This window comes from Salmo trutta, unplaced genomic scaffold (genome assembly GCF_901001165.1).
Source record: "Salmo trutta unplaced genomic scaffold, fSalTru1.1, whole genome shotgun sequence".
Taxonomy (NCBI): Eukaryota; Metazoa; Chordata; class Actinopteri; order Salmoniformes; family Salmonidae; genus Salmo; species Salmo trutta.
This window is the reverse complement of record NW_021822866.1, coordinates 13,310-39,310: the sequence shown is the minus strand read 5'-3', so window position 1 is coordinate 39,310 and position 26,001 is coordinate 13,310. Positions and strand designations below refer to the sequence as shown.

Sequence of the window (26,001 nt, the reverse complement as noted above, 5' to 3'; positions counted from 1 at the left end):
CTGCAGTTAAATCATCCATTGCCTCATGGAGCTCACGGAAGGTTGTACACAATCAACGCAAAAGGTCATATTTTCAACAAAACATTTATTGCTGGCATAATGCAACCATAGAAAACACCAGAAGGACCTGGTAACAACTGAAATGTACAAAGGGAGTACAGTACACACAAGTGTGGATGTCTTAATTCCACAGTTCCCTTTGTGTCCCCAGTCATACCAGTAGAGGCTCAGTGCAGGTAGAGGTGTTGCTGGAACCACAGCACCACATTGAGGAAGCAGTCAGCCTGAGTGTCCACACGAGCCAGTGAGTGGGCGTCCTCCGCAAACAAAAGCAACCTGCAAGGGCAAGCAGTTGTATTTATTAGCGGACAACGTAGGAAAACAAAAGCAAGCAATTTCTTATTGGACAAGTTCAGGTAGTCCCTCCCTGTTTCAGTTTGTTCTGCTTCCATTAGGTACCTAACAAATACGGCCCAGAGTTCACACAGGTCAACGAATCATCTAACAATGCTAAACTAGGACGGCGCTGCAGTGGATAGCTGCCGTCTTACCGGCTCCTGACCAAATTCTGCTATAGAACAGCAATCAAATTCTGCTATAGAACAGCAATCAAATTCTGCTATAGAACAGCAATCAAATTCTGCTATAGAACAGCAATCAAATTCTGCTATAGAACAGCAATCAAATTCTGCATCAGAACAGCAATCAAATTCTGCTATAGAACAGCAATCGCGAACCTCGATTCGGATAGAGATTTCTACTTCAACGAGTCGGCAGCTCTGGTCGTTTACCCCGGACCTGGCCCTGATCCCCGGGACTCGAAAGAGGAAGCAGCGGCGAAAGAGGCAAGCGAGGCGGCGTCATGATTAGGCTACGTCGGCGCGCATCTAGACCGCCATTGCCGTCTGTTTTGTGGGCGAACGTACAATCACTAGAGAACAAACTGTTGGCGACTATCCTATCAACAGGACCTGAAGAACTGCAATATCCTACATTTCAAGGAGTCTTGCCTGAACAAGGACAATACACCTCACTGGTAAGATCAGAAGGCAGCCTCGGGTAAGCTGAGAGGGGGAGGAGTGTCTCAACAGCTGGTGCACAAACTAATTTTAAGGAAGTCTCAAGTTTTTGGTCGCCTGAGTACGAATACCTCATAAGCTGCAGATCATAATATGTACCAAGAGCGTTTTCATCGACAGTAAGTCAAAAGTTTGGACACACCTACTCATTCAAGGGTTTTTCCTTATTTTTACTATTTTCTTCATTGTAGAATAATAGTGAAGACAACAAAAGTATGAAATAACACATATTGAATCATGTAACCAAAAAAGTGTTAAACAAATCAAAATATATTTTAACATTTGAGATTCTTCAGAGTAGCCACATTTTGCCTTGATAACAGCTTTGCACACTCTTGGCATTCTCTCAACCAGCTTCATGAGGTAGTCACCTGGTATACATTTCAATTAACAGGTGTGCCTTGTTAAAAGTTATTTGGGGGAATTTCTTTCCTTAATGCATTTGAGCCAAATTCTATAGTAAGTACTGTAGTGTTCTATAGTTATTTTTTTATGTGGGCAGGATGATGGATAATATAACAAGCGGTTGTCACCTGACGGGGGAGCCCCTGCTCTTCAGAGAGCGGTACAGCTCCAAACCTTGGTAAGGGGACACTCTCCTGTCTTTACCCCCCAGCATCAGGAGCACTGGGGCCTTGATCTGGACACAGACGGACGAAACCAAATGATATGCTTGTCTCTGACAGCTATAGGGGAGTGTGTTTGTATTTGTGTGCATGAACCTCAAACCTGAGGTGCGTAGGTGATGGGGGATTTCTGGAGCATGGTGGTGAGAGCCTCTGGGGTGGGCAGCTGGTCATAAGAGTACTGCAGCCCCACACTAGAGTAACGCCTAGGAAAGGTAGAGGGAGACACAGGACATCTATCCATCAACCAACCAATTAATCACATTGTATTTGCATAGTACTTGTATTTTTATTTATTTATTATTTTTACAGTATCTTAAATATGCAGTGCACACACTTTCCATCCCCCAACTAGTGCACTACAATTAGTGTTTTACAGTCTCATTTAGGACTCCCCAGTCCTATACACTGATACACAGAGACAGTGTCAAGTCTCACCAGTCCACGATGTCACTGGTTCCCAGTAAGGTGGCAGCGTTGATGACTGGGTTCCTGACGGCACACGCCTTGTAGAAGTCTGGGAACTGGCCAATCAGGTGGCAGGCCAGGAAGCCTCCGTGGGACCCACCCATCACCACCACTTTATCAGGGTCAAGGGTTAAGAGCTTCTCAGCAGTTTGGTCAGCAAGGGCAGTTAGCACAGCCCTCTGGGAATGATAGTTAGGAAGAGGTTAGTTGAACAAGGTGTGTTAGTAGTATTGAGTTAGAACAAAAATTAGCAACCTGACTGACACCCTGGGTTGAAACACTGTTGTAGTCATTTTCAGCTGAGAGCTCACTCGGTACCTGCACATCCTTGACGTCTTGGCTGCCGATGTTACCGGCCAGAGAGAGGATGCTGTCCTGGCCAAAGCCAGTGGAACCCCGGTAATTCACTACAAAACACAGAGCGAGAAACAATATTCTAACAGTGGATACCAGTGTGTGTGGGTATGAGCCAAGGAGGAAGTCCACTATCTTACCCATGAGTACAGCAAAGCCCAGTTTGACCAGGACTGCTGTAGTGACATTCCACTCCGCAAAGAACTGGGAGTGCGGCCCACCTGGGAAAGAACACAAGCTTCAGTGAGTCCTCCGTGATCTCTTTCATAGATCAGTTCCCATATACATAAAAGCATCTCAGAATAGGAGTGCCGATCTAGGATCAGTTTTTATACAAATTAAATATACAGCGAAGATTTGATCCTAGACCAGTGCTCCTACTACGAGACGCTTTATGAATACGGGCCCAGGAGCTAGATTCTCCAGAGGTTTCTCTCACCATGGACAAACACCACCAGAGGAACCTTGGTGCGTGACGGAAGGTGGTTTGTCGTAACCAGCAGGGCCCCGAAGTCTAGGCCAGCTGCATAAGAGACACACAACTTACTTCATTTTATTGTTCTCAAGGACATGCAGTTATGGCAACCAGACAAGTTGTAAACCACTATTGACTGACTCACAGTACTCTGGATTCTCCTCCTGGGGTGTAGGGCTGACGTCCAGAACATTGACGATAGCACCAAGTAGACACGACTCGCCCAGATGGTCCCAGGACACCTCCCCCTCCCCCCCAGCCAACGGAAGAAAAGCCACTACCTGCAATGACAATGCATATATGACCAGTATGGGAGGGGGGGGGGGGGGGTAACCTAAATGACCAGTATAGGGGGGGGGGTAACCTAAATGACCAGTATAGGGGGGGGGGGAACCTAAATGACCAGTATAGGGGGGGGGGGGGGGTAACCTAAATGACCAGTATAGGGGGGGGGGTAACCTAAATGACCAGTATAGGGGGGGGGGGGGTAACCTAAATGACCAGTATAGGGGGGGGTAACCTAAATGACCAGTATAGGGGGGGTAACCTAAATGACCAGTATAGGGGGGGGGTAACCTAAATGATCAGTATAAGGGGGGTAACCTAAATGATCAGTATAGGGGGGGGGGTAACCTACATGTTTTCCACAAGCACATGGAGTTGCTAACTAAATATAAAAGTAGCCAGGTGGGATCGCCCGGGCCAGGTGGTTAATAATTTTCTGGGAAACAAGCTCTATTTTGGTGGCCTCCAATACCTTGATTCCATCCGAAATACTCAGCGAAATTATTGAATACTTTTGAGTTTACCTCCCAAATTTGATTTTTTTGGTGGTATTGTTTAAAATTAAAATGACTGAAAATGGATGAATCTAGTGTATTGCTATTTTTGATTAAATATTGTCTTGGCTTAGACAATAAAGACTATTTTTTAATTAAGAAAAGAAACTGTAATTTTTTATCCAGTCTTCTCTTGAGATTAAAGAATTTTACTGTAAGATAAGAATTGCCACAATGTTTGTTCTTCAAATTAAGTAAATAAAATATAAATTAAGATAATTTGGTCTAAGTTACATTTTAAATCAAAGAAATTGTGTGACGAGCACTTCTTCAAATGTAAAAAATGGCTCTAAAATAGTATATATTTGAATAAATGACAATTCACAAGGAAAGTTGCAAACACTTATTGAAATTCTTCCACTAATTTAACTGTCGTCAGTTACGTCATTTATTGAAGAAAAAAACACTTGTTTAATGACCTGACCCACAGATTTCTTCTTAATTAATCTTTTAAGAGTTTGTTGACTTCCACAGGCATAAAGTTCCCTTATAAGAGGCATTTTCTCAGCAATCTGCGATACAGGTATAATTGAAGAATGAAGCAGCAGTTGACTACTCCATTGTCAACACTTTGATTAAAATCAGTAGACATAGATCAACATATTTGAAAATAACATATGCATCATTAGCTTTGGAAATAAATCAATAAGTTCTCTTTCGGACCAGAGTGAGGCTATCGTTTCACTAGCCTACCTATTTTTCTGCAGTGAGGATTCACCATATTCATCGAACGTTATCATTTAACTGCAGTTAATCACCAACAAAACTACCACTATGCGAATGAAGCCAAATCAACTCTTACCGATGCGATTCGATAAACTGAGTGACTCGTCAGTAGCCTAACATCACTGTCTGTCAAGTCCTGATAAGAGTTCATATCGAAAATACAAACGAGATCTTTAGTTTACTTGTCCCGATGCAATATGGTTGTATGATTTATGAACGGCAAGGATATGAGATTGACTTTTTCAGTTAGACAACATTTATGAGCCAAGCTTGTTGTTCGTCAATCAAATCACAGCTCTGCCATACCAAGCAAAAGAGCAGTAAATGCTCATGGAGTGAAACTGGAAAAAAAGGACTTCAAAGTTGTTTTACTGTCGAGGCAAATGAATTGTAGGCAGATCATTGGAGATGTGGTTGTCTTACTAAGATGTCAGTTTTTTTATTAACATGGACATGATCTTTAACCCTAGACTGCAGTTACTGCCTTCTTGCTTGATACACCAAATGAAATGCGTTTCCATGATGATTTGGTTTAACACAAACGTGTTCCCTAGTTGCGCAGTGATTGGCTCAGTGTCCTGTCACTCATGGGGACATTATGTCAAGGCAAAATCTAAAAAGGTAGAGTTCCAAAACTCAAGCCCTTTGGGTGCCGTCATAGGCTGCATTCCAAACACTTAAGACACATCCTTTCTCCTCAGCCCTAAAATGAAGTGGACACTTCTGATGACGTTATGATTGCACGTCTACTTATATTAACTATATATTTATTCATGTATGATAGCTAGCAAATTAATTAGCTAACTAGCGTTAGCCTGCCTAGCTGGAACTTCTGAATGAACATTTATTTCTACAATTTCCAAAAGCTAACAAAACAAAAACATTTACTTTTTACAAGACGTGTTGGTGTATTAGCAGCACAATTTCTAACTTATTTACATTTGTTTTTACTTACACTGTTGACTCCATATTGACCTTGGGATTTTGGCTGACTTTTCTTAGCGGATGTACCATCATCGCAAATTGAATTATGGGGCATTTCAGGCCCCGAAGTGAACATAATTGCACACCCGCAAATTCCATTAAAAACGAGGGCTGAGGGGCTTACGTTGCAAACTTCCCTTGCTTGGCTAATCATTTGGACCGACAAATATGGCCACGGGGATTCCCCCAAGGGCATAAGGCGAGGGTAAGTGGACGAGGGTGTGTCTTTTATATGTTTGAAACGCAGCCATTGAGTTACATTAGAAGTGTCCATCCAAGAAGGCTCAAGGTCATTGGCCACAGATAAAATGACGTCAAATCACATTATATCTGCCGTAGCTTTGATTGGACTGATCATGTCAACGTCATACTTAGCTAGCAGTCATCATGAATTAAGTCGACAATCTACTGGCAAATCCTTGTCATATGAGAAATTATGATAAAACTTAGCGGTGCTCGTCGGCCATTGGACATAAACATTACACACCAAGTTGGAAATCGCTAATTCAACAATGAGTGGTTTGGAAGGAATCAGTGGCTAACTGCAAGCATTGCAAAGCAATTACTAGCCTGATATTCAGTGGGGTGGGTGTTTAAAAGGATAAACATTCAACACGATGGGCTAGAAAAGGTTGAATACATTGGCCATGCTGTCAATCCAGCGTTACTTCTGCAGCATTCAAAACAACTGGAAACTTGGAAATGGGAAATCTCAGACATGTTTGTTGAAGCAAGTCAGCCATATCAGCTATTATTTTTTAAAGGCAGTAAATGAGGCTGAATGAACGGTTTCGCTGCCAGACAAGGCTCCGCTGATAGCCAGGTGTAACAGTGGTAAGGATTCACTCTGTGGTGCTGAAAAGAAAGCTCTCTAGTTGGGACAGCTTTATGTCGGTCTTAACCGTGTGTGGGCACTGTTGGTCACCGTTATAGTGCAATTAATGTACTGTTTAGTGTAGTGGCTTGCACCGAAAAGAAACAAAATTGGAGTTTGCCCCACCAAGATTTACATGCTAAAATAGCCACTGAGCATGAGAAAGAAAATAAATTAATGTGCCACGACTCATCGTTACCACATTATATGGGACGTGCAAATTGACTCACATAGACGATGAAGGAGCATCATGCTCTCTCAGAGGAGGCTGGTAGGAGGAGCTACAGGAAGACGGGCTCATCGTAATGGCTGGTACGGAATTCATGTAACGTATCGAACACAAACACATGGAAACCACATGTTTGACTGTTCCATTCATTACAATGAGCCCGTCCTCCTATAGCTCCGGCCACCATCCTCCTCTGTGCTCTCTCCCTCCGTGTAAAGAAATGTGACTGCAAGCACAGTGTACACAACACACACACCCAGGAGGTACAGAGAGACCGTCAAACCAGCAGACCGTCAAACCAGCAGACTGTCCCTGTCGTCGGTCACTTTCTGACTGACACACGCTATGAGATGCATATCATTCATTTTAGTGGGAGAGGGCTCATGAACTTTTTTTTATGACTTGTGAATTGTAAAAAGTAGCATAGTTAATTTAAGTGGAAAAAGTACCCGGCTGAAAATTAGTGTAACCGGCTGTATAGTCGACAGCCGGCGCTAGTGGAACACACTGTAACCTCAATGCCCAGCCCTCTGTATAGGGGTAACCTCAATGCCCAGCCCTCTGTATAGGGGTAACCTCAATGCCCAGAGCGATATATGAATGACCACAATACTGTATTACCAGGCGTGGGGCCTCGTTCAGATGGGAACAGTGGACCACCATGAGGTCATTCTGGATGGTGAGCAGCTTCCAGCTCCCAAATTTCTCAGCTGAGTGGAGAGAGAAAGATTGAACGGTTTGCTACAGCTCGGACTAGTTTCAGTTGACGAAGCTGGAGATGAAAACCTAACAGACTAATAATCATATAAAGGAGAGCTTACGGGCAGACATGCGGGTTACTCTCCTAGTGGTCCTGTCCACTACAAAGAGGTCCTGGGAGAGAGGGACAGATGGGAAAGTGAGATCATGGAGTACAAAGTTGTGTCCGCTTGTGTGCATGTTCACACTATACCCTCCAGTTCCTCCGGGCACTACTGAAGACCACTCTCTGGCTGTCTGACGCCCAGCATCGAGGTGGCAAAGCCTCATACAGCCCAGCAAACTCATCTAGGGACAGACAAAAGGGGGGGGGCACAGGAACGGGGATTGATAGATAATGTCCGGGAAGGAAATGGGTGAGAACCAAGAGATGGAAAGTGCAGTAGGAAATGGGGTGCCATTCGATGTCAAGTTCAAAATGTTGCGTTAAAGTTATTCAAATTCTGTACCTTTCTTTGGCCTATTGACTACGTCCACCAGCACCGAGATCTTCCTTGTCTCCAGGTCATACTGTGGACAGAGAGAAGGTAAGGATATAACAGTATAACAGTGCAGAATACCACCAGCGAAGCATAAGCAGCACTCCCCACTGACCTCCAGACCATCCTTGCTTCTTTCTGATAAGGCGGTAACGGCTCCTTCATGAAGGGGCTGGGAGCAGGGGTCTGGAGGTAACGCTGAGGGCTAGGCTGGGAGCGGAGGTAACGCTGAGGACTAGGCTGGGAGGTAACGCTGAGGACTAGGCTGGGAGGTAACGCTGAGGACTAGGCTGGGAGGTAACGCTGAGGACTAGGCTGGGAGGTAACGCTGAGGACTAGGCTGGGAGCGGGGGTCGGGAGGTAACGCTGAGGACTAGGGGCTAGGCTGGGAGCGGGGGTCTGGAGGTAACGCTGAGGACAAGGCTGGGAGCGGGGGTCTGGAGGTAACGCTGAGGACTAGGGGCTAGGCTGGGAGCGGGGGTCGGGAGGTAACGCTGAGGACTAGGGGCTAGGCTGGGAGCGGGGGTCGGGAGGTAACGCTGAGGACTAGGCTGGGAGCGGGAGGTAACGCTGAGGACTAGGGGCTAGGCTGGGAGCAGGGGGTAACGCTGAGGACTAGGCTGGGAGCGGGGGTCGGGAGGTCACGCTGAGGACTAGGCTGGGAGCGGGGGTCGGGAGGTCACGCTGAGGACCAGGGGCTAGGCTGGGAGCAGGGGTCTGGAGGTCATGCTGAGGACTAGGCTGGGAGCGGGGGTCGGGAGGTAACGCTGAGGACTAGGGGCGGGGGTCGGGAGGTAACGCTGAGGGCTAGGCTGGGAGCGGGAGGTAACGCTGAGGGCTAGGCTGGGAGGTAACGCTGAGGACGAGGCTGGGAGGTAACGCTGAGGACGAGGCTGGGAGGTAACGCTGAGGACGAGGCTGGGAGGTAACGCTGAGGACGCTGGAGGGTACCGCTGAGGACGAGGCTGGGAGGTAACGCTGAGGACGAGGCTGGGAGGTAACGCTGAGGACGAGGCTGGGAGGTAACGCTGAGGACGAGGCTGGGAGGTAACGCTGAGGACGAGGCTGGGAGGTAACGCTGAGGACGAGGCTGGGAGGTAACGCTGAGGACGAGGCTGGGAGGTAACGCTGAGGACGAGGCTGGGAGGTACGCTGAGGACGAGGCTGGGAGGTAACGCTGAGGACGAGGCTGGGAGGTAACGCTGAGGACGAGGCTGGGAGGTAACGCTGAGGACGAGGCTGGGAGGTAACGCTGAGGACTAGGCTGGGAGGTAACGCTGAGGACTAGGCTGGGAGCGGGAGGTAACGCTGAGGACTAGGCTGGGAGCGGGGGTCGGGAGGTAATGCTGAGGGCTAGGCTGGGAGGTAACGCTGAGGACGAGGCTGGGAGGTAACGCTGAGGACCAGGCTGGGAGGTAACGCTGAGGACCAGGCTGGGAGCGGGAGGTAACGCTGAGGACTAGGCTGGGAGCGGGAGGTAACGCTGAGGACTAGGCTGGGAGCGGGAGGTAACGCTGAGGACTAGGCTGGGAGCGGGAGGTAACGCTGAGGACTAGGCTGGGAGCGGGAGGTAACGCTGAGGACTAGGCTGGGAGCGGGGGGTAACGCTGAGGACTAGGCTGGGAGCGGGGGTAACGCTGAGGACTAGGCTGGGAGCGGGGGTAACGCTGAGGACTAGGCTGGGAGCGGGGGTAACGCTGAGGACTAGGCTGGGAGCGGGGGTCTGGAGGTCACGCTGAGGACTAGGCTGGGAGCGGGGGTCTGGAGGTCACGCTGAGGACTAGGGGCTAGGCTGGGAGCGGGGGTCTGGAGGTCACGCTGAGGACTAGGCTGGGAGCGGGGGTCTGGAGGTCACGCTGAGGACTAGGGGCTAGGCTGGGAGTGGGGGGGAGGGTCTGGACTGGGGTCTGGGAGTTGGGAGGCTGGAGGTCAGGCTGGGGACTCACCTGCTGCATGCTGAGACACTGGCTGTGGGGGCCAAACACCTGTCCCTCCAGGTACACCAGGTAGCGTCCATCAGGGCTCAGACGGGGGGACGAGACTGAGCTGGTGTCCCCAGACAGACACTCTGTGTAAGGAGAAACAAGGGGTTGCAGGTTGGAGGTTTGAGAGGAGGAAAGAGAAGCTTTGTTGTTAATTCGCTGTGAATTAACAAGTTGATTACCATGACAATGAACACAGGAAATACTCACCACAGTTTCCTTCCAGGTCCAGACAAAACAGAGCTGACCTGAAACCAGAAGCTCTCATTTTAGTCTTACTAAAATAACACATAAGGGCATATCTTGATCAGTCTATTACTCTGGAATATTGATTAGTGAGATGACGTAAACATAGTAGACTACACAGGCTGTTCCTTACCTCCTATTGGAGCAGAACCTCAGGCCCAGTCTGAAGGGCTCATGCCACCAGCCCACAAAAAACACAGACTCGCCATCATGGGCCCAGAGACCCTGTGTTAACCAGACAGACAATCAGCATGACAACAATTACTGTACATTTACATTTCATGGCATAACATGATATTACATAGAATTACATGACTATAAGACATGTCATGTGACTGGTGATCTTTACAGTGAAGTTGCAAATACCATACGATGCTCTGCTAATGCCTTTATTGGTGTGTGTGTGTGGGTGTGTGAGGCCCCGTTTGTGCTCACCTGGCCTGGGGACACGTGTGACGGGACACCCTGCAGCACTGTTACCGTGCCCTTGGCCACGTCGGCCACACACAGCACTGGGACACTTTTACTGGTCAAGCCTTCCCCCCAGTCCTCCCAGTACACACTCTTATCCTGATGCACAACAGGGGAAAGGAAGGGTGTTGAAGCCATGAAAAAAAGAATAGAAATAAACACTGGATCATGTTTACGCAACATAGCAGCCATCCTAAGAGTACTTCCAGAACCACCCGAGTGTCACTTTAAGGACTACATCCAACTGAATGTATGGCTAAACATACAAAGACAAGTAATAGAGGAGAAGTGATCAGGGTGTTTCTGATACCTTCTCAGAAGGGCCTTCCGAGGGCCCTGCTCTTGGCTCTCCAGCTGATGGGCTGGAGGCTGAAGCATATGACTCTCCTATAGACCTTTTCCCCTCAGCTACATACAGCAGCCTGCTCTCACATGTAGACCAGGCCAGGCAGCCAAACTGAGCTGCACACAAAGACAGACGGCGAACAAGAGACAAAGACAGACCGACATGGAGAGAGAGTGTGGCTGATGAATTCAAGCAAATGGCGCCGATTAGGTCCACAGTGGACAGGTCTAGCATCGGACAGAATACTCAGAGCACCATAGGCATTAAAACCACCCAGGAAAAGGCCTTACCATCCTCATACACTCTCCCATGTTTGTTGAGAGCTGAGAGATCGAGGATCTTTTTTAGACACCTGTCGCTCCATACCTGAAAATGAACAGACCCTATTAAAGTTAAAGCAAACAAATACGCACCGTATGGGGGTGGGTGAAGGAATTTAGCCAAATGATGACGGACACACCCAGACTACGCCATCCTTACCTCCAGGAACTGTTGTACCACAACCTGACCGCTGGTTACCCTGACAACCGCCTTCAGATCTCCAGACAGGGAATAGGAACTCAGAAATCTATTTGAGCAGGAAGGAAGAAAGCTTTGAAAATGGCAGCTCAGAGAAAGACCTCTCGCGTCTTTATTAAATACCTCCCCTATATAATCATCTTACACATTACGTCATCAACACCAGACACTGGGATGGAGAATGAGTGGTGGGGGAGTGTTAATGTGTCCGTCTGTCTACTTACTCGCCGTGTAAAAGGCTGCAGGGGCTTGGTGGTTGGATGTTTATGTCGGTCTCTTGTCTGTAGTTTTGAATCAGTGTCCACTGCTGGGCATAGTGCAGTCTGGCTCCCCGGACTGTCTCAGTCTGACTCCACTCTGATAGGCGCAGGTGAAGGAGAGGTTAATAACTAGGATTATTATTTTATTTTTTTCATCAATAGATTTAAAAAGTAATTTGAACTATTTTTTTCCCAACCAAACAAACATAATAGCATACGTGCAGTCAAAATGTTTTTTATGGGTACCAATTTGTCTGCTGTTCAGTGTTCTTTAGTGTGTGTGTGTGTGTGTGTGTGTGTGTGTGTGTGATGTATAGAGGGCTAATGCCCAAAAGCCTGTTAAAGCATGGGCAGCACCACTGAGGCCTTTGAGAATGATAGAGGCCTCTAGTGACCAAAAGGTAGCATTGAAGGCTTCCGCCATTTTAACGTCAGCAACTGGGTGGTACTTCACACTTAATTGTCTGATCCTGTTGGAGTCATGTTCATCCAGGTCATCAGGAGGGATCCGGCCAATCGTGAAGAAAATTGACTACTTCAAAATGGAGATAGCCTCAATGGTGAAGGCAAATGCTGTCATAGACGCTATTGTCACAGATAGAACAATGAGTCAGATATTTCCCTGGATGTATACATGTGAAGCATCCGGTTGGCGTTTCCACACACTACCAAATATGGTAGTGAGGAAGCCCAGCACTGGGAAAAGACGGAGCAAGATGGATTTTGGCCAAAATTATGCAAATATTCTCATCAATGAAACATTTGATCGCCATACAGTTTTCTGTTTCCAAAACTAGAATCTGTAACAAACAGTGGACTGCATTTTGTAGACTTTACCCTTTACCAAAAATTATGTTGTTTAGAAGGAGTGCAGGGGTGAATTGAGTTATTGCACACTCACAACAAAGTAGGCGTTCCTTAACGGAAATACGCTAATAAATACTAGAGCGAGCCAATAGGATCTTACTAGCTCGTGCTTGGCTCTGCCCACGTCCTTGCTCGTTCTGCCCACTATGATTAATTTGATCAAATTGGAAATGACCAAAAAAATTGGGGGGAGTTTGCCCCACCAAGATCTACATGCTAAAAATCGCCAATGAGCATGAGAAAGTACAATTTCTGGCACATTAATTTATATTCGAAGTGGATTTCGACTCATCGTTACCGCATTATATGGGACGTGCAAATTGACTCACATAGACGATGAAGGAGCATCATGCTCTCTCAGAGGAGGCTGGTAGGAGGAACTACAGGAAGACGGGCTCATCGTAATGGCTGGTACGGAATTCATGTAACGTATCAAACACAAACACATGGAAACCACATGTTTGACTGTTCCATTCATTACAATGAGCCCGTCCTCCTATAGCTCCGGCCACCATCCTCCTCTGTGCTCTCTCCCTCCGTGTAAAGAAATGTGACTGCAAGCACAGTGTACACAACACACACACCCAGGAGGTACAGAGAGACTGTCAAGCCAGCAGACCGTCAAGCCAGCAGACCGTCAAGCCAGCAGACCGTCAAGCCAGCAGACCGTCAAGCCAGCAGACCGTCAAGCCAGCAGACCATCCCTGTCGTCGGTCACTTTCGGACTGACACACACTATAAGATGCATATCATTCATTTTAGTGGGAGAGGGCTCGTGAACTTTTTTTCTGATTTATGAATTGTAAAAAAGTAGCATAGTTAAATTGAAGTGGAAAAAGTACCCGGCTGAAAATTTGTGTAACCGGCTGTACAGCCGACACTAATGGAAAACACTAACCTAAATGAGCACAGCGTTATATAGGCGTACCCTGAATGTCCAGAGCTCTGTCGAGTCGTAACCTGAATGTCCAGAGCTCTGTCGAGGCGTAACCTGAATGTCCAGAGCTCTGTAGAGGCGTAACCTGAATGTCCAGAGCTCTGTAGAGGCGTAACCTGAATGTCCAGAGCTCTGTAGAGGCGTAACCTGAATGTCCAGAGCTCTGTAGAGGCGTAACCTGAATGTCCAGAGCTCTGTAGAGGCGTAACCTGAATGTCCAGAGCTCTGTAGAGGCGTAACCTGAATGTCCAGAGCTCTGTAGAGGCGTAACCTGAATGTCCAGAGCTCTGTAGAGGCGTAACCTGAATGTCCAGAGCTCTGTAGAGGCGTAACCTGAATGTCCAGAGCTCTGTAGAGGCGTAACCTGAATGTCCAGAGCTCTGTAGAGGCGTAACCTGAATGTCCAGAGCTCTGTAGAGGCGTAACCTGAATGTCCAGAGCTCTGTAGAGGCGTAACCTGAATGTCCAGAGCTCTGTAGAGGCGTAACCTGAATGTCCAGAGCTCTGTAGAGGCGTAACCTGAATGTCCAGAGCTCTGTAGAGGCGTAACCTGAATGTCCAGAGCTCTGTAGAGGCGTAACCTGAATGTCCAGAGCTCTGTAGAGGCGTAACCTGAATGTCCAGAGCTCTGTAGAGGCGTAACCTGAATGTCCAGAGCTCTGTAGAGGCGTAACCTGAATGTCCAGAGCTCTGTAGAGGCGTAACCTGAATGTCCAGAGCTCTGTAGAGGCGTAACCTGAATGTCCAGAGCTCTGTAGAGGCGTAACCTGAATGTCCAGAGCTCTGTAGAGGCGTAACCTGAATGTCCAGAGCTCTGTAGAGGCGTAACCTGAATGTCCAGAGCTCTGTAGAGGAGTAACCTGAATGTCCAGAGCTCTGTAGAGGCGTAACCTGAATGTCCAGAGCTCTGTAGAGGAGTAACCTGAATGTCCAGAGCTCTGTAGAGGCGTAACCTGAATGTCCAGAGCTCTGTAGAGGCGTAACCTTAATGTCCAGAGCTCTGTAGAGGCGTAACCTGAATGTCCAGAGCTCTGTAGAGGCGTAACCTGAATGTCCAGAGCTCTGTAGAGGCGTAACCTGAATGACTAGAGTGGTGGAAATGACATGCTCTGGTCTATCTTGGGTTAGTTATAGAAATCTTTGCTATAATGGCACAGACACAAGATGAGTCCTCTATGTATCTCTATGGTAGCAGCAGAGACAGAGGAAGCGAGAAACCCCACACCCTAATTGTTTCTGGTTACATTAGTCAGTCATTGTAAATAAGAATTTGTTCTTAACTGATTGCCAAGTTAAATAAAGGTTAAATAAAAAAATCTAAAAATACACCCTTTCAGTTTGTTATCCAACTCAGATGCAGATGAAAATTGACTACTTCAAAATGGTGATGGCCTCAGGCGCAACCTGTGGTTTCACAGACACCATAGTGGGACAGTTACAACGTTGCGATCTCTGTGTGTGTGTGTGTGTGTGTGCGTGTGTGTGTGTGTGTGTGTGTGTGTGCGTGTGCGCGCAGTGTCTCACCTGTACATAAAGTGAAACTCGTGCCGTTTAATAGTGCCATGTAGTCATTCGCCGTCACGAAGGCAGAAATAGGGGTGGGATACCCACTAATTTCGCGGTACAAAGTGCTGATAGCGTCGGGTTCCATTCGTGCCTAGGTGCAGTAGCGTTAGTTAGACATGCAGCTAGAAACTGTTTTTGGGAACACTTTTACAGTGCATTAGCTAGCTAACTAATCACTTTCATCGATTACAGGTGATAATAAAGCCATGTGACTGCATGCGTTCAACAAACGAACATTATGTATCAGCTTCATTTTAACGGTTAGATAGACGAATGTTAAGATAAACGTAGATGGAACACAAATGTCCATTTTGAGCTAAAGTGGTACTTCTAAATCTGTGAAAAAAAGAACAATAGTTGTCTTTTACCAGGAACTCCATGTCTACACGACGGCCGATACCATTTCATACAGGGGCTGATGGAAGAGACCAAACGCAAGGCGGCAGCAGCAACACATTTTGTAGGATTCACAAAGGAAGTGATTAATGGCGCCTTGGGATTTCACCCCAACTCTGACGTCATCCCATTGAAGTTGACATTTAAAACGATCGGGAGGTCCAAAGAATCCCAGATAGCACTAACCATTGAAAAAAAAAAATAAACATCTCCTGCCCCATCCAATCCCACCATTTGAATCCCAAAGATAATTAGTAAAAATCCAAATAACTTCAGAGATCTTCATTGTAAAGGGTTTAAACTGTTTCCCATGCTTGTTCAAGGAACCATAAACAATTAATGAACACACACCTGTGGAACGGTTGTTAAGACACTAACAGCTTACAGACGGTAGGCAATTAAGGTCTTAGTTATGAAAACTTAGGACACTAAAGAGGCTTGTCTACTGACTCTGGAAAAACACCAGAAGAAAGATGCCCAGGGTCCCTGCTCATCTGCGTGAATGTGCCTTACGCATGCTGCAAGGAGGCCTGAGGACTGCAGATGTGGCCAGGGCAATAAATTGCAATGTCCGTACTGTGAGACGCCTAAGACAGCGCTTACAGGGAGACCGGACGGACGGCTGATCGTCCTCGCAGTGGAAGACCACGTGTAACAATACCTGCACAGGATCGGTACATCCGAACATCACACCTGCGGGACAGGTACAGGATGGCAACAACAGCCTGAGTTACACCAGGAATGCACAATCCCTCCATCAGTGCTCAGACCGTCCACAATAGGCTGAGAGGCTGGACTGAGGGCTAGTGGGCGGGGTTATATCCTTCCTGTTTGGCCCTGTCCGGGGGTATCATCGGATGGGGCCACAGTGTCTTCTGATCCCTCCTGTCTCAACCTCCAGTATTTATGCTGCAGTAGTTTATGTGTCGGGGGGCTAGGGTCAGTCTGTTACATCTGGAGTATTTCTCTTGTCTTATCCGGTGTCCTGTGTGAATTTAAATATGCTCTCTCTAATTCTCTCTTTCTCTCTTTCTTTCTTTCTCTTGGAGGACCTGAGCCCTAGGACCATGCCTCAGGACTACCTGGCATGATGACTCCTTGCTGTCCCCAGTCCACCTGGCCGTGCTGCTGCTCCAGTTTCAACTGTTCTGCCTGCGGCTATGGAACCCTGACCTGTTCACCGGACGTGCTTGTTGCACCCTCGACAACTACTATGATTATTATTATTTGACCATGCTGGTCATTTATGAACATTTTAACATCTTGACCATGTTCTGTTATAATATCCACCTGGCACAGCCAGAAGAGGAATGGCCACCCCTCATAGCCTGGTTCCTCTCTAGGTTTCTTCCTAGGTTTTGGCCTTTCTAGGGAGTTTTTCCTAGGGAGTTTTTCCTAGCCACCGTGCTTCTTTCACATGCATTGCTTGCTGTTTGGGGTTTTAGGCTGGGTTTCTGTACAGCACTTTGAGATATCAGCTGATGTACGAAGGGCTATATAAATACATTTGATTTGAATTTGATTGTAGGCCTGTTGTAAGGCAGGTCCTCACCAGACATCACCGGCAACAACGTCGCCTATGGGCACAAACCCACTGTTGCTAGACCAGACAGGACTGGCAAAAAGTGCTCTCACACGAGTCGCGGTTTTGTCTCACCAGGGGTGATGGTCGGATTCGCGTTTATCTTCGAAGGAATGAGCGCTACACCAAGGCCTGTACTCTGGAGCGGGATCAATTTGGAGGTGGAGGGTCCATCATGGTCTGGGTCGGTGTGTCACAGCATCATCGGACTGAGCTTGTCGTCATTGCAGGCAATCTCAACGCTGTGCGTTACAGGGAAGACCTCCTCCCTCATGTGGTACCCTTCCTTGCAGGCTCATCCTGACATGACCCTCCATCATGACAATGCCACCAGCCATACTGCTCGTTCTGTGCGTGATTTCCTGCAAGACAGGAATGTCAGTGTTCTGCCATGGCCAGCGAAGAGCCCGGATCTCAATCCCATTGAGCCTGTCTGGGACCTGTTGGATCAGAGGGTGAGGGCGAGAGCCATCCCCCCCCCCCCCCTAGAAATGTCTGGGAACTTGCAGGTGCCTTGGTGGAAGAGTGGGGTAACATCTCACAGCAAGAACTGGCAAAGTCCATGAGAAGATGCACTGCAGTACTTAATACAGCTGGTGGCCACACCAGATACTGTTACTTTTGACCCCCCCTTTGTTCAGGGTCACATTCAATCTGTTAAGTCACATTTGTGGAACTTGTTGAGTTTGTCTCAATTGCTGAATCTTGTGTTCATACAAATATTTACACATGTTAAGTTCGCTGAAAATAAACGCAGTTGACAGTGAGAGGACGTTTCTTTTTTTGCTGAGTTTAATTGGTACCTTCTCATGCATTGCCTTTGGTATCTGCATTACAATGTCAACATTCAAATATGTTTTTTAAACCCACTTAAGGAAAATAATGAACAGATACAGCCTTGGTGTGAGTGTTTATTACATTTCATTTATCCATAATCAATTAATATGCCTAACCCTTTGGGTTATTACATAGCATTGCTTGTCAAAATACATCTCCATTGTTCAATGCACTCCTTGAATACATACATATGCATTTGTATATTCACATATGCATTATTATGCACAACCAACCTGCATAAAAATATACATGAAAAATGACACCTTCATTCTCTTAGTCCTTTTCCCATATTTGAAGTCTAAAAATAACTTAATTTAAAAAACATGCTGTTCTCCCACTTTCAATAAATTAGAAAGTAAAATACATTACCAAAAATGGTTTAGATGATCTTCCAAAATATTAATTTAAAAAAAGGTACAATAAACTACCTTTTTGTTTTATTTTCAGGCATCTCATAGGTCAGTTTTATTGTGGTGTTAAATAAAATAAAAACACACGTTTGCATTGTCTGCAAAGTCCCTGGTTTGGCAGCAGCCACTGGGTCCTGTGAGACGACGGGCACGGAGCAGGATGACAATTTGGGCCAGGGGGCTGTACAGGAGGGTGCAACGTCACAGAAGGTTCACTATAGAAATGTACTGTGTAAAACAGATAGGATTGTCTGCCATTTTGAATAGGAAATCATGTCAGCTCTGTTTAGTACATTGGTCTCCAACATTCCAGACCTTTTGCTTCAATGAATACACCCTAGTCTTCTTCTCCTCGGTCTTCGTCCTATATGGCTACGGCACGTTCCATCAATTCCTCACATCACATCTGCTCTCTTGTCCCTCACTTTGTTCCTTAGTTTAGTCCTGGCTTTGAATGCCGCTGAGTTGAACAGATGCTGTGAGAGGAAAATAAATCAACAGGTTAGACTTACACCCTTCAAAATAAAGAATGACAATATGGAGGGCAGTCTTGTGAAGACTAGGCAAACTCATAACATTTCATGGTACTGCTAAATCAAAACGGACCAGTACATTTTGTTTAACCGACATGCATTTACACTGAACAAAAATAAACGCAACATGTAAAATGTTGGTCCCATGTTTCATGAGCTGAAATAAAAAATCCCAGACATTTTCCATTTGCACAAAAAGCTTATTTCTCTCAAATTCTGTGCAATTTATTATTATTTTTTTACATCCCTGTTAGTGAGCCCTTCTCCTTTGCAGAAATAATCTTTCTACCTGACCGGTGTGGCATATAAGAAACTGATTAAACAGCATGATCATTACGCAGGTGCACCTTGTGCTAGGGACAATAAAAGGCCACTTTAACCTGTTGGGGCTAGGGGGCAGTATTTGCACGGCCGGATAAAAAACGTACCCGATTTAAAACTGGTTACTACTCTTGCCCAGAAACGAGAATATGCATATAATTAGTAGATTTGGATAGAAAACTCTAAAGTTTCTAAAAACTGTTTGAATGGTGTCTGTGAGTATAACAGAACTCATATGGCAGGCCAAAACCTGAGAAGATTCCATACAGGAAGTGCCCTGTCTGACAATTTGTTCTCCTTCTGTGGCATCTCTATCAAAAATACAGCATCTCTGCTGTAACGAGACATTTTCTAAGGCTTCCATTGGCTCTCAGAAGGCACCAGAAAGTGTAATGGGTGTCTGCAGTCTCTGGGCGAAGTACAGCAGCTCTGTTTGTGAGTGGTCAGGCTGGGAACAGTGAGACTGAGGAAGCGGGTCATGAGAATTCTCAATTTTTTTCTTTCAGCCTTTGAATGAATACAACGTCACCCGGTTGGAATATTATCGCTATTTTACGAGAAAAATAGCATAAACATTGATTTTAAACAGCGTTTGACATGCTTCTAAGTACGGTAATGGAATATTTTGCTTTTTTTTTGTCACGAAATGTGCTCGCGCATCACCCTTCGGATACTGACCTGAACGCACGAACAAAACGGAGCTATTTGAATATAACTATGGATTATTTGGAACAAAAACAACACTTGTTGAAGTAGAAGTCCTGGGAGTGCATTCTGACGAAGAACAGCAAAGGTAATCCAATTTTTCTTATAGTAAATCTGAGTTTGGTGAGGGCCAAACTTGGTGGGTGTCAAATTAGCTAGCCGTGATGGCCGGGCTATGTACTCAGGATATTGCAAAATGTGCTTTCGCCGAAAAGCTATTTTAAAATCTGACACCGCGATTGCATAAAGGAGTTCTGTATCTATAATTCTTAAAATAATTATGTATTTTGTGAACTTTAATCGTGAGTAATTTAGTAAATTCACTGGAAGTTTGCGATGGGTATGCTAGTTCTGAACATCACATGCTAATGTAAAAAGCTGTTTTTTGATATAAAATATGAACTTGATTGAACAAAACATGAATGTATTGTATAACATAATGTCCTAGGAGTGTCATCTAATGAAGATCAAAGGTTAGTGCTGCATTTAGCTGTGTTTTGGTTTTGTGACATATATGCTTGCTTTGAAAATGGCTGTGTGATTATTTTTGGCAGGGTACTCTCCTGACATAATCTAATGTTTTGCTTTCGCTGTAAAGCCTTTTGAAATCGACCAATGTGGTTAGATTAACGAGAGTCTTGTCTTTAAAATGTGTGTAAAATAGTCATATGTTTGAGAAATTGAAGTTATAGCATTTTTGAGGTATTTGTATTTCGCGCCACGCGATTCCACTGGCTGTGACTAGGTGGGACGCAAACTGTTTTAGAGAATTTAGCAGTACGTCCGACCGGCCTCACAACTGCAGAGCACGTGTAACCACGCCAGCCCAGGGCGTCTTCATGTAGTGGATCGTCAATGAGGGGCTGCTAAGGAGTATTTCTGTCTGTAATAAAGTTATTTGTGGGGGAAAAAACTCATTCTGATTGGCTAAGCCTGGCTCCCCAAAGGGTGGGCCTATGCCCTCCAAGGCCCACCCACTTGGCTGCACCCCTGCCCAGTCATGCGAAATCCATAGATTAGAGCCTAATGAAATGATTTTAATTGATTGATTTTCCTTATATGAACTGTAACTCAGTAAAATGTTTGAAATTGTTGCATGCTAAGTTGATATTTTTGTTCAGTATAATTAGACAGTGGAGATCTCACATGAAATGCACCATATGGTTGTTGAACAGGTTAAGTGGGTATTTGTCAGTGGTCGTGGTTTCATGACGAGGGGTTATGTGCCGGTGGGAGGGTGTGTTTGGAGACAGTCATAGGCCATGGGGGTCACCTTCTCGAAACGAGAGATCTTGCTGGATTTGACAGACGAGTCCAGTATCAGGGGGGGTCCCAGGCCAATATGTCCCTCAGCAGCGGGTTATACTAGAGAGACAAGACCAGGCACACCATTTAAAAACTAGCCATTTCCAACGGATAATTAAGAGGCAAGCAAGCATCACAAACCTTCCAGAAAGATTTGATTAGAACATGCTGGTTGCAGAGATAGTCTCTTTATAGCATAGATATCAACTATATCCTACCAACACAGTTATAGACCTAGATGTTTGTTTCAAAACCTGAAGATGGTGTCTCACTCCAGACTCCAGCACCTCTTTGAAGGCGTCGTAGACCCTCCTGCGCATCCAGCTGTCGATGTAGATGCCCTCCACACCAAAGCGGATCTTCTCCTCGGAGAAGTCCTCGTCTGCACGACATCGGGCAAAAAAGTCAATCAAAATCAACATTCCATATTTCTCTCAGTGACTGACCAACGGTCTCCAGTTACAGTGACTGGTCTGGTGTCATTTAAAAACCCTCGAGCACGTTAGAACCTTGCACCGGTTAATGTTCAGGGTGAATCGTGGTTCCTCACCTCTATGTAATGTAGCACCTCTCTGAATATGGTGCGCTGTTTCCTCCTGTCGTTCTTGGCACGGTGCTTGTTCCCGTCGGTGGCCAGGCCCTTCAGGCACTCACACAGCGTGTCGCTGTCTTCAAACTCAAATTCCTACATAGAAAAACAAGGATCAGCAGGGATATTTCCCCCACTTCCTCTCCATGGGCTCTGCATTGCCTCCATATCGTGTTTGAGCTGCCGAGCGAGTACAACCAGGGCCTGTATTACAAAGTGTCTGAGAACGTCGGTGCTGATCTCGGATCAGGTCCCCCCCATGTCCATGTAATCATATTCATTGTGGTCTAGAAGGCAAAACGGATCCTAAATCAGCACTCCTACTCATATGCTTGATACATACAGCCCCTGGTTGTTCATTAGGCAAAACATACCCTGTCTATATCTCTTCCCAGTTCAACAAGCAAGGCTATGGTCTCCCCCACAGCTATCCTGTAGTTCACGTCGCTGCTCTCCAGGCAGGCCTGTAGCTTGGGTAGATGTCTGAGCACAAGAGGAGACCAAGGACGTGAGCTGAGCAACGTGGCAGGTTATATATTCAGATCCCGGTTGTGTCTCATATAGCACCCTATTCCCCATGTAGTGGCCATACAGTACACTTCTTTAGTCAAATATGCAGTACAGGACTACGGCACTAAATGGGGAACGGGGGTGTCATTTAAGACGCAGCCCCTGTGTGTCTGTGTGTGTCACTCACAGGTCCAGCAGCACATTAAGGCGGGAGGCGGGGCAGAGGGTGACGAGCAGGGCCCAGAAATGCAGGGCGGCGCTGTGGAGCCCCTGGGGCACCGGCATTGGGGGTGGGCAGGGTGCCCTCGCGGTTGGGGTACGACATGGTGAATACACTCTCCAGTGACTCATGGATTTCACCAAGTCCTGCCACAGAGGGAAAATGGAAAAAATAATGACAGAGACAAAAAGCGAGAGAGAAAGAGTTAACCATACATTCAGATTCAATTTCTGGATCTTGATTTTCCATACTATTTTCAATACTGATTTTCTCTTTTCCAGCTACAGAGAAATAGAATGAAAAGGATTTCTAGAGAACCTCACCTCTCCGTCTTCCGCAGCAGAAACGTAGCAGCACATACCCAGCGCTCGGGCACACTGCAAGAGGGATGAACAACTTAAAAACGGCGACTTACAAGAATGCACTCTTAGTGGAAAAACTGCCGTCGACAACAGAGTGTGACGAAGGCCAATGGTGACACTCACGCTCTGGCGGGCGGACACACTGGCACAGCCGTCAATCATGATGGCGCTGAGGACGGGCCGGAGGATCTTGAAACCCTCCTCACCCTCGTCCCCCCCGCCGAGCTGCACGCACAGCTGGGCGGCACACTGTGGCCGCTGCAGCCTGCTCCTCTCCACCACCTGAGAGAGAAGAAAGGAGAGAAGGGACAGAAACAGAGTAGAGGGATGGAAAGGGTGGAGGGGTAGATCCCTTTTTACAAGCTCGACAAGAGAAGTCAGGCTATCGCGGGACTTGGTCAATCAGAAGATCAACTGAATTCGTAGAGCCTAAATTCAGACTCGATGAAAGGTCCATTCTGGATAGAAATAGTTACATTTCAGCCAAATAAAGGTACGGTAGAGTAATAGTCTAAGTCCTAATCATCTTTCAAGTTTTGACTCAGGCCAGCGCCACCTAAAGTGATGTACGTTTGACTACATTTACCACCGTAATTCATAGACCCCAACCCACACACAGTGCTGTGGCGTCTCACCCTTGCGCAGGCTCCTCTCCAAGCAGTCGCTGACTGTGAGGCGTCTCTCTATCAGGAAGTCATAGAGCAGCTTGGAGGAAAAGGCCCCTCCCAGAGAATCTAGGGCTGCCAGGCGCGTCTTTGCACTGAGAGGGACGGGAGGAAGGGCCACGTCAGTACGTCTCTACACAGCTCTGCCTAACGCTGTCGTTACGAGAGGACAACTCTTACACCGTTGTTGAAGTATTCGCACCACTTGAGTTTTTACAGAGTGGGATTAGAGTGGACTTGTCATTTGTTTTTTGTCAACGATCTACACAAAATACTCTCTCAATGGAAAATGTGCAAAATCAAATAAAATCTACATATCAATGAAAAATAAAACACTAATATATCTTGATTAGATTAGTATGCAGTCAATACATGTTAGAATCACCTTTGGCAGTGGATTATAGCTGTGGTCTTTCTGGGTAAGTCTAAGAGCTTTGCACACTTGGATTGTACAATATTTGCACATTAGCTTTAAAAATTCTTTAAGCTCTCAAGTTGTTTGTTGATCATGCTAGAACCGCCATTTCAAGTCTTGCCATCGATTTTCAAGCAGATTTAAGTCCAAACTGTAACTAGGCCACTCAAAAACATTCAATGTTGTCTTGGTAAGCAACTCCAGTGTACATTTGGCCTTGTGTCTTAGGTTACTGTCCTGTGGAAGGGTGAATTTGACTCCTGGTGTCTGTTGGAAAGCAACAAACCAGGTTTTCCTCTAGAATTTTGCCTGTGCCTAGCTCCATAACCCATAACACCATGCAGCCACCACCATGCTGATGTGTTGTGTTGTGTTTGCCCCAAACATAATGCTTTATGTGCAGGACAAAGTCAATTTCGTGCTACATTTTTTGCAGTTTGACTTTAGTGTCTTATTGCAACAGGATGCATGTTTTGTAATATTTTTTATTCTGTACAGGCTTCCTTCTTTTCACTCTGTCAATTAGGTTAGTATTGTGGAGTAACTACAATGTTCTTGATCCATCCTCAGTTTTCTCCTATCATAGCCATTTAACTGTTTTAAAGTCACCATTGGCCTCATGGTGAAATCCCTGAGAGGTTTCCTTCCTCTCCGGCAACTGAGTTAGGAAGAACACCTGTATCTTTGTAGTGAATGGCTATACAGTCAGACTGGTCTCTCTACTACCGCATGGCAAGCGGTACCGGGAGTGCCAAGTCTAGGACAAAAAGGCTTCTCAACAGTTTTTACCCCCAAGCCATAAGACTCTGAACAGGTAACCAAATGGTTACCCAGACTATTTGCATTGTGTAAACATAATTCCACTTTGACATTACGGGGATATTATTGTGTGTAGGCCAATGGCAAACAATGTAAATTAAATCAATTTTCGAATTCAGGCTTTAACGACAAAACGTGGAAAAAGTCAAGAGGTTTGAATACTTTCTGAAGACACCCCATGTTCCTAATGTCCATTTAGGAAAGTACTAGCAACATCGGTGGCTTTCCTTTTTTGTGCAGTTAGAATGTGTACAATAAGTCCTTTCATAAAAACATTTGAAATCCTGTGAGACGCACCTTTTGTCCATCAGGTTATCTATGCATTGTTTCAGCTTGTCCTCTGTCTCCTCCTGGGCAGTCTGTTCATCTACTGGTTCACCACCTCCCCCTGTGGTGGACAAGATAATGATGATGCTGTGTGTGTGTGTGTGTGTGGTGTTGTGTGGTGTGTGTGTGTGTGTGTGTGTGTGTGTGTGGTGTGTGTGTGTGTGTGTGTGTGCGCACCCACCAGTGGCCTCGTCCACGACTGAAGCGCTCTCGCTGGCGCTGCTGTAGTGACTGAGCACGTCAGACGCCAGCTCATCATCACTGGCACCTGACTCGCCCTTTACCCCATTCCTCCCGCCTACGAGAACGAGAGAAGGAATTGAGGACAGAGAGGAGAGGAAGTGAGAGCAGGACAGAGGGACCAGAGGGGAGGGGGGGGGGAGAGAAGAAGAGTGAGCTCGAAGGTGAACCTTGTCTCTGTCTGTGGCTTAGCTGTTGGTGTCCGTCAGTAATGATATCCCAGGAACCGCTCCTTATAGAGAGCAGGGTCTATTCTGCCCACGGTGCTGACACGAGCACATCCACGTAGCTAAACTGGAAATGCTGTTCGTGTTGTTCTTGCGCCCAAGAAAGCGAAGGAAACTGAACTAAATGACTATCGCCCCGCACCACTCAGGTCTGTTACTATGAAGTGCTTTGAGAGGCGAGTTAGAGACCATATCACCTCCTTACACCTTAAACCTTTTCAGCTTGATACCCAAATTAGAAACTAACCGTCCATCCGTGTCCCAAATCGTCCTCCATAGGCCCAAACTAAGAAATAATTGTGTGATTATAGATGTATTCTCATAACTCGTGACCCACCTCTAACATGCCCAGGGCTCACTTTGATTCCCGAACCATAGTTTATGAAATCGCCAGTGCACTGCACACTGCCCTATCCCACTTGGACAAGAGAAATACCTATGTAAGAATGCTG

The 26,001-nt window shown here is 46.3% G+C and overlaps 2 protein-coding genes across 2 annotated transcripts; both read right to left on the bottom strand.

Annotated features, from left to right (window-relative positions):
- Positions 1 to 65: 65 nt before the first annotated feature.
- On the bottom strand, positions 66 to 15,566 carry LOC115186143 (acylamino-acid-releasing enzyme-like). Its single transcript, XM_029745881.1, has 22 exons — positions 15,455 to 15,566; positions 15,045 to 15,177; positions 11,681 to 11,813; positions 11,418 to 11,505; positions 11,228 to 11,303; positions 10,902 to 11,053; positions 10,556 to 10,690; positions 10,254 to 10,345; positions 10,085 to 10,122; positions 9,839 to 9,960; positions 7,863 to 7,923; positions 7,607 to 7,701; positions 7,476 to 7,527; positions 7,276 to 7,364; positions 3,148 to 3,283; positions 2,967 to 3,050; positions 2,668 to 2,748; positions 2,492 to 2,580; positions 2,144 to 2,352; positions 1,809 to 1,911; positions 1,613 to 1,719; positions 66 to 336 (listed from the first exon to the last, which is right to left on the bottom strand). Exons 1-22 carry the CDS (start codon positions 15,464 to 15,466, stop codon positions 228 to 230), a joined length of 2,196 nt encoding a protein of 731 aa, XP_029601741.1. The 5' UTR covers positions 15,467 to 15,566; the 3' UTR covers positions 66 to 227.
- A 3,140-nt stretch (positions 15,567 to 18,706) lies between these two features.
- LOC115186141 (interferon-related developmental regulator 2) lies at positions 18,707 to 25,803 on the bottom strand. The gene is made up of 10 exons (XM_029745879.1): positions 25,797 to 25,803; positions 25,260 to 25,380; positions 23,466 to 23,616; positions 22,980 to 23,138; positions 22,818 to 22,871; positions 22,462 to 22,640; positions 22,139 to 22,247; positions 21,788 to 21,860; positions 21,448 to 21,557; positions 18,707 to 18,787 (listed from the first exon to the last, which is right to left on the bottom strand). The coding sequence occupies exons 1-10, from the start codon at positions 25,801 to 25,803 to the stop codon at positions 18,707 to 18,709; spliced, it is 1,044 nt and encodes a 347-aa protein (XP_029601739.1).
- Positions 25,804 to 26,001: the final 198 nt, after the last annotated feature.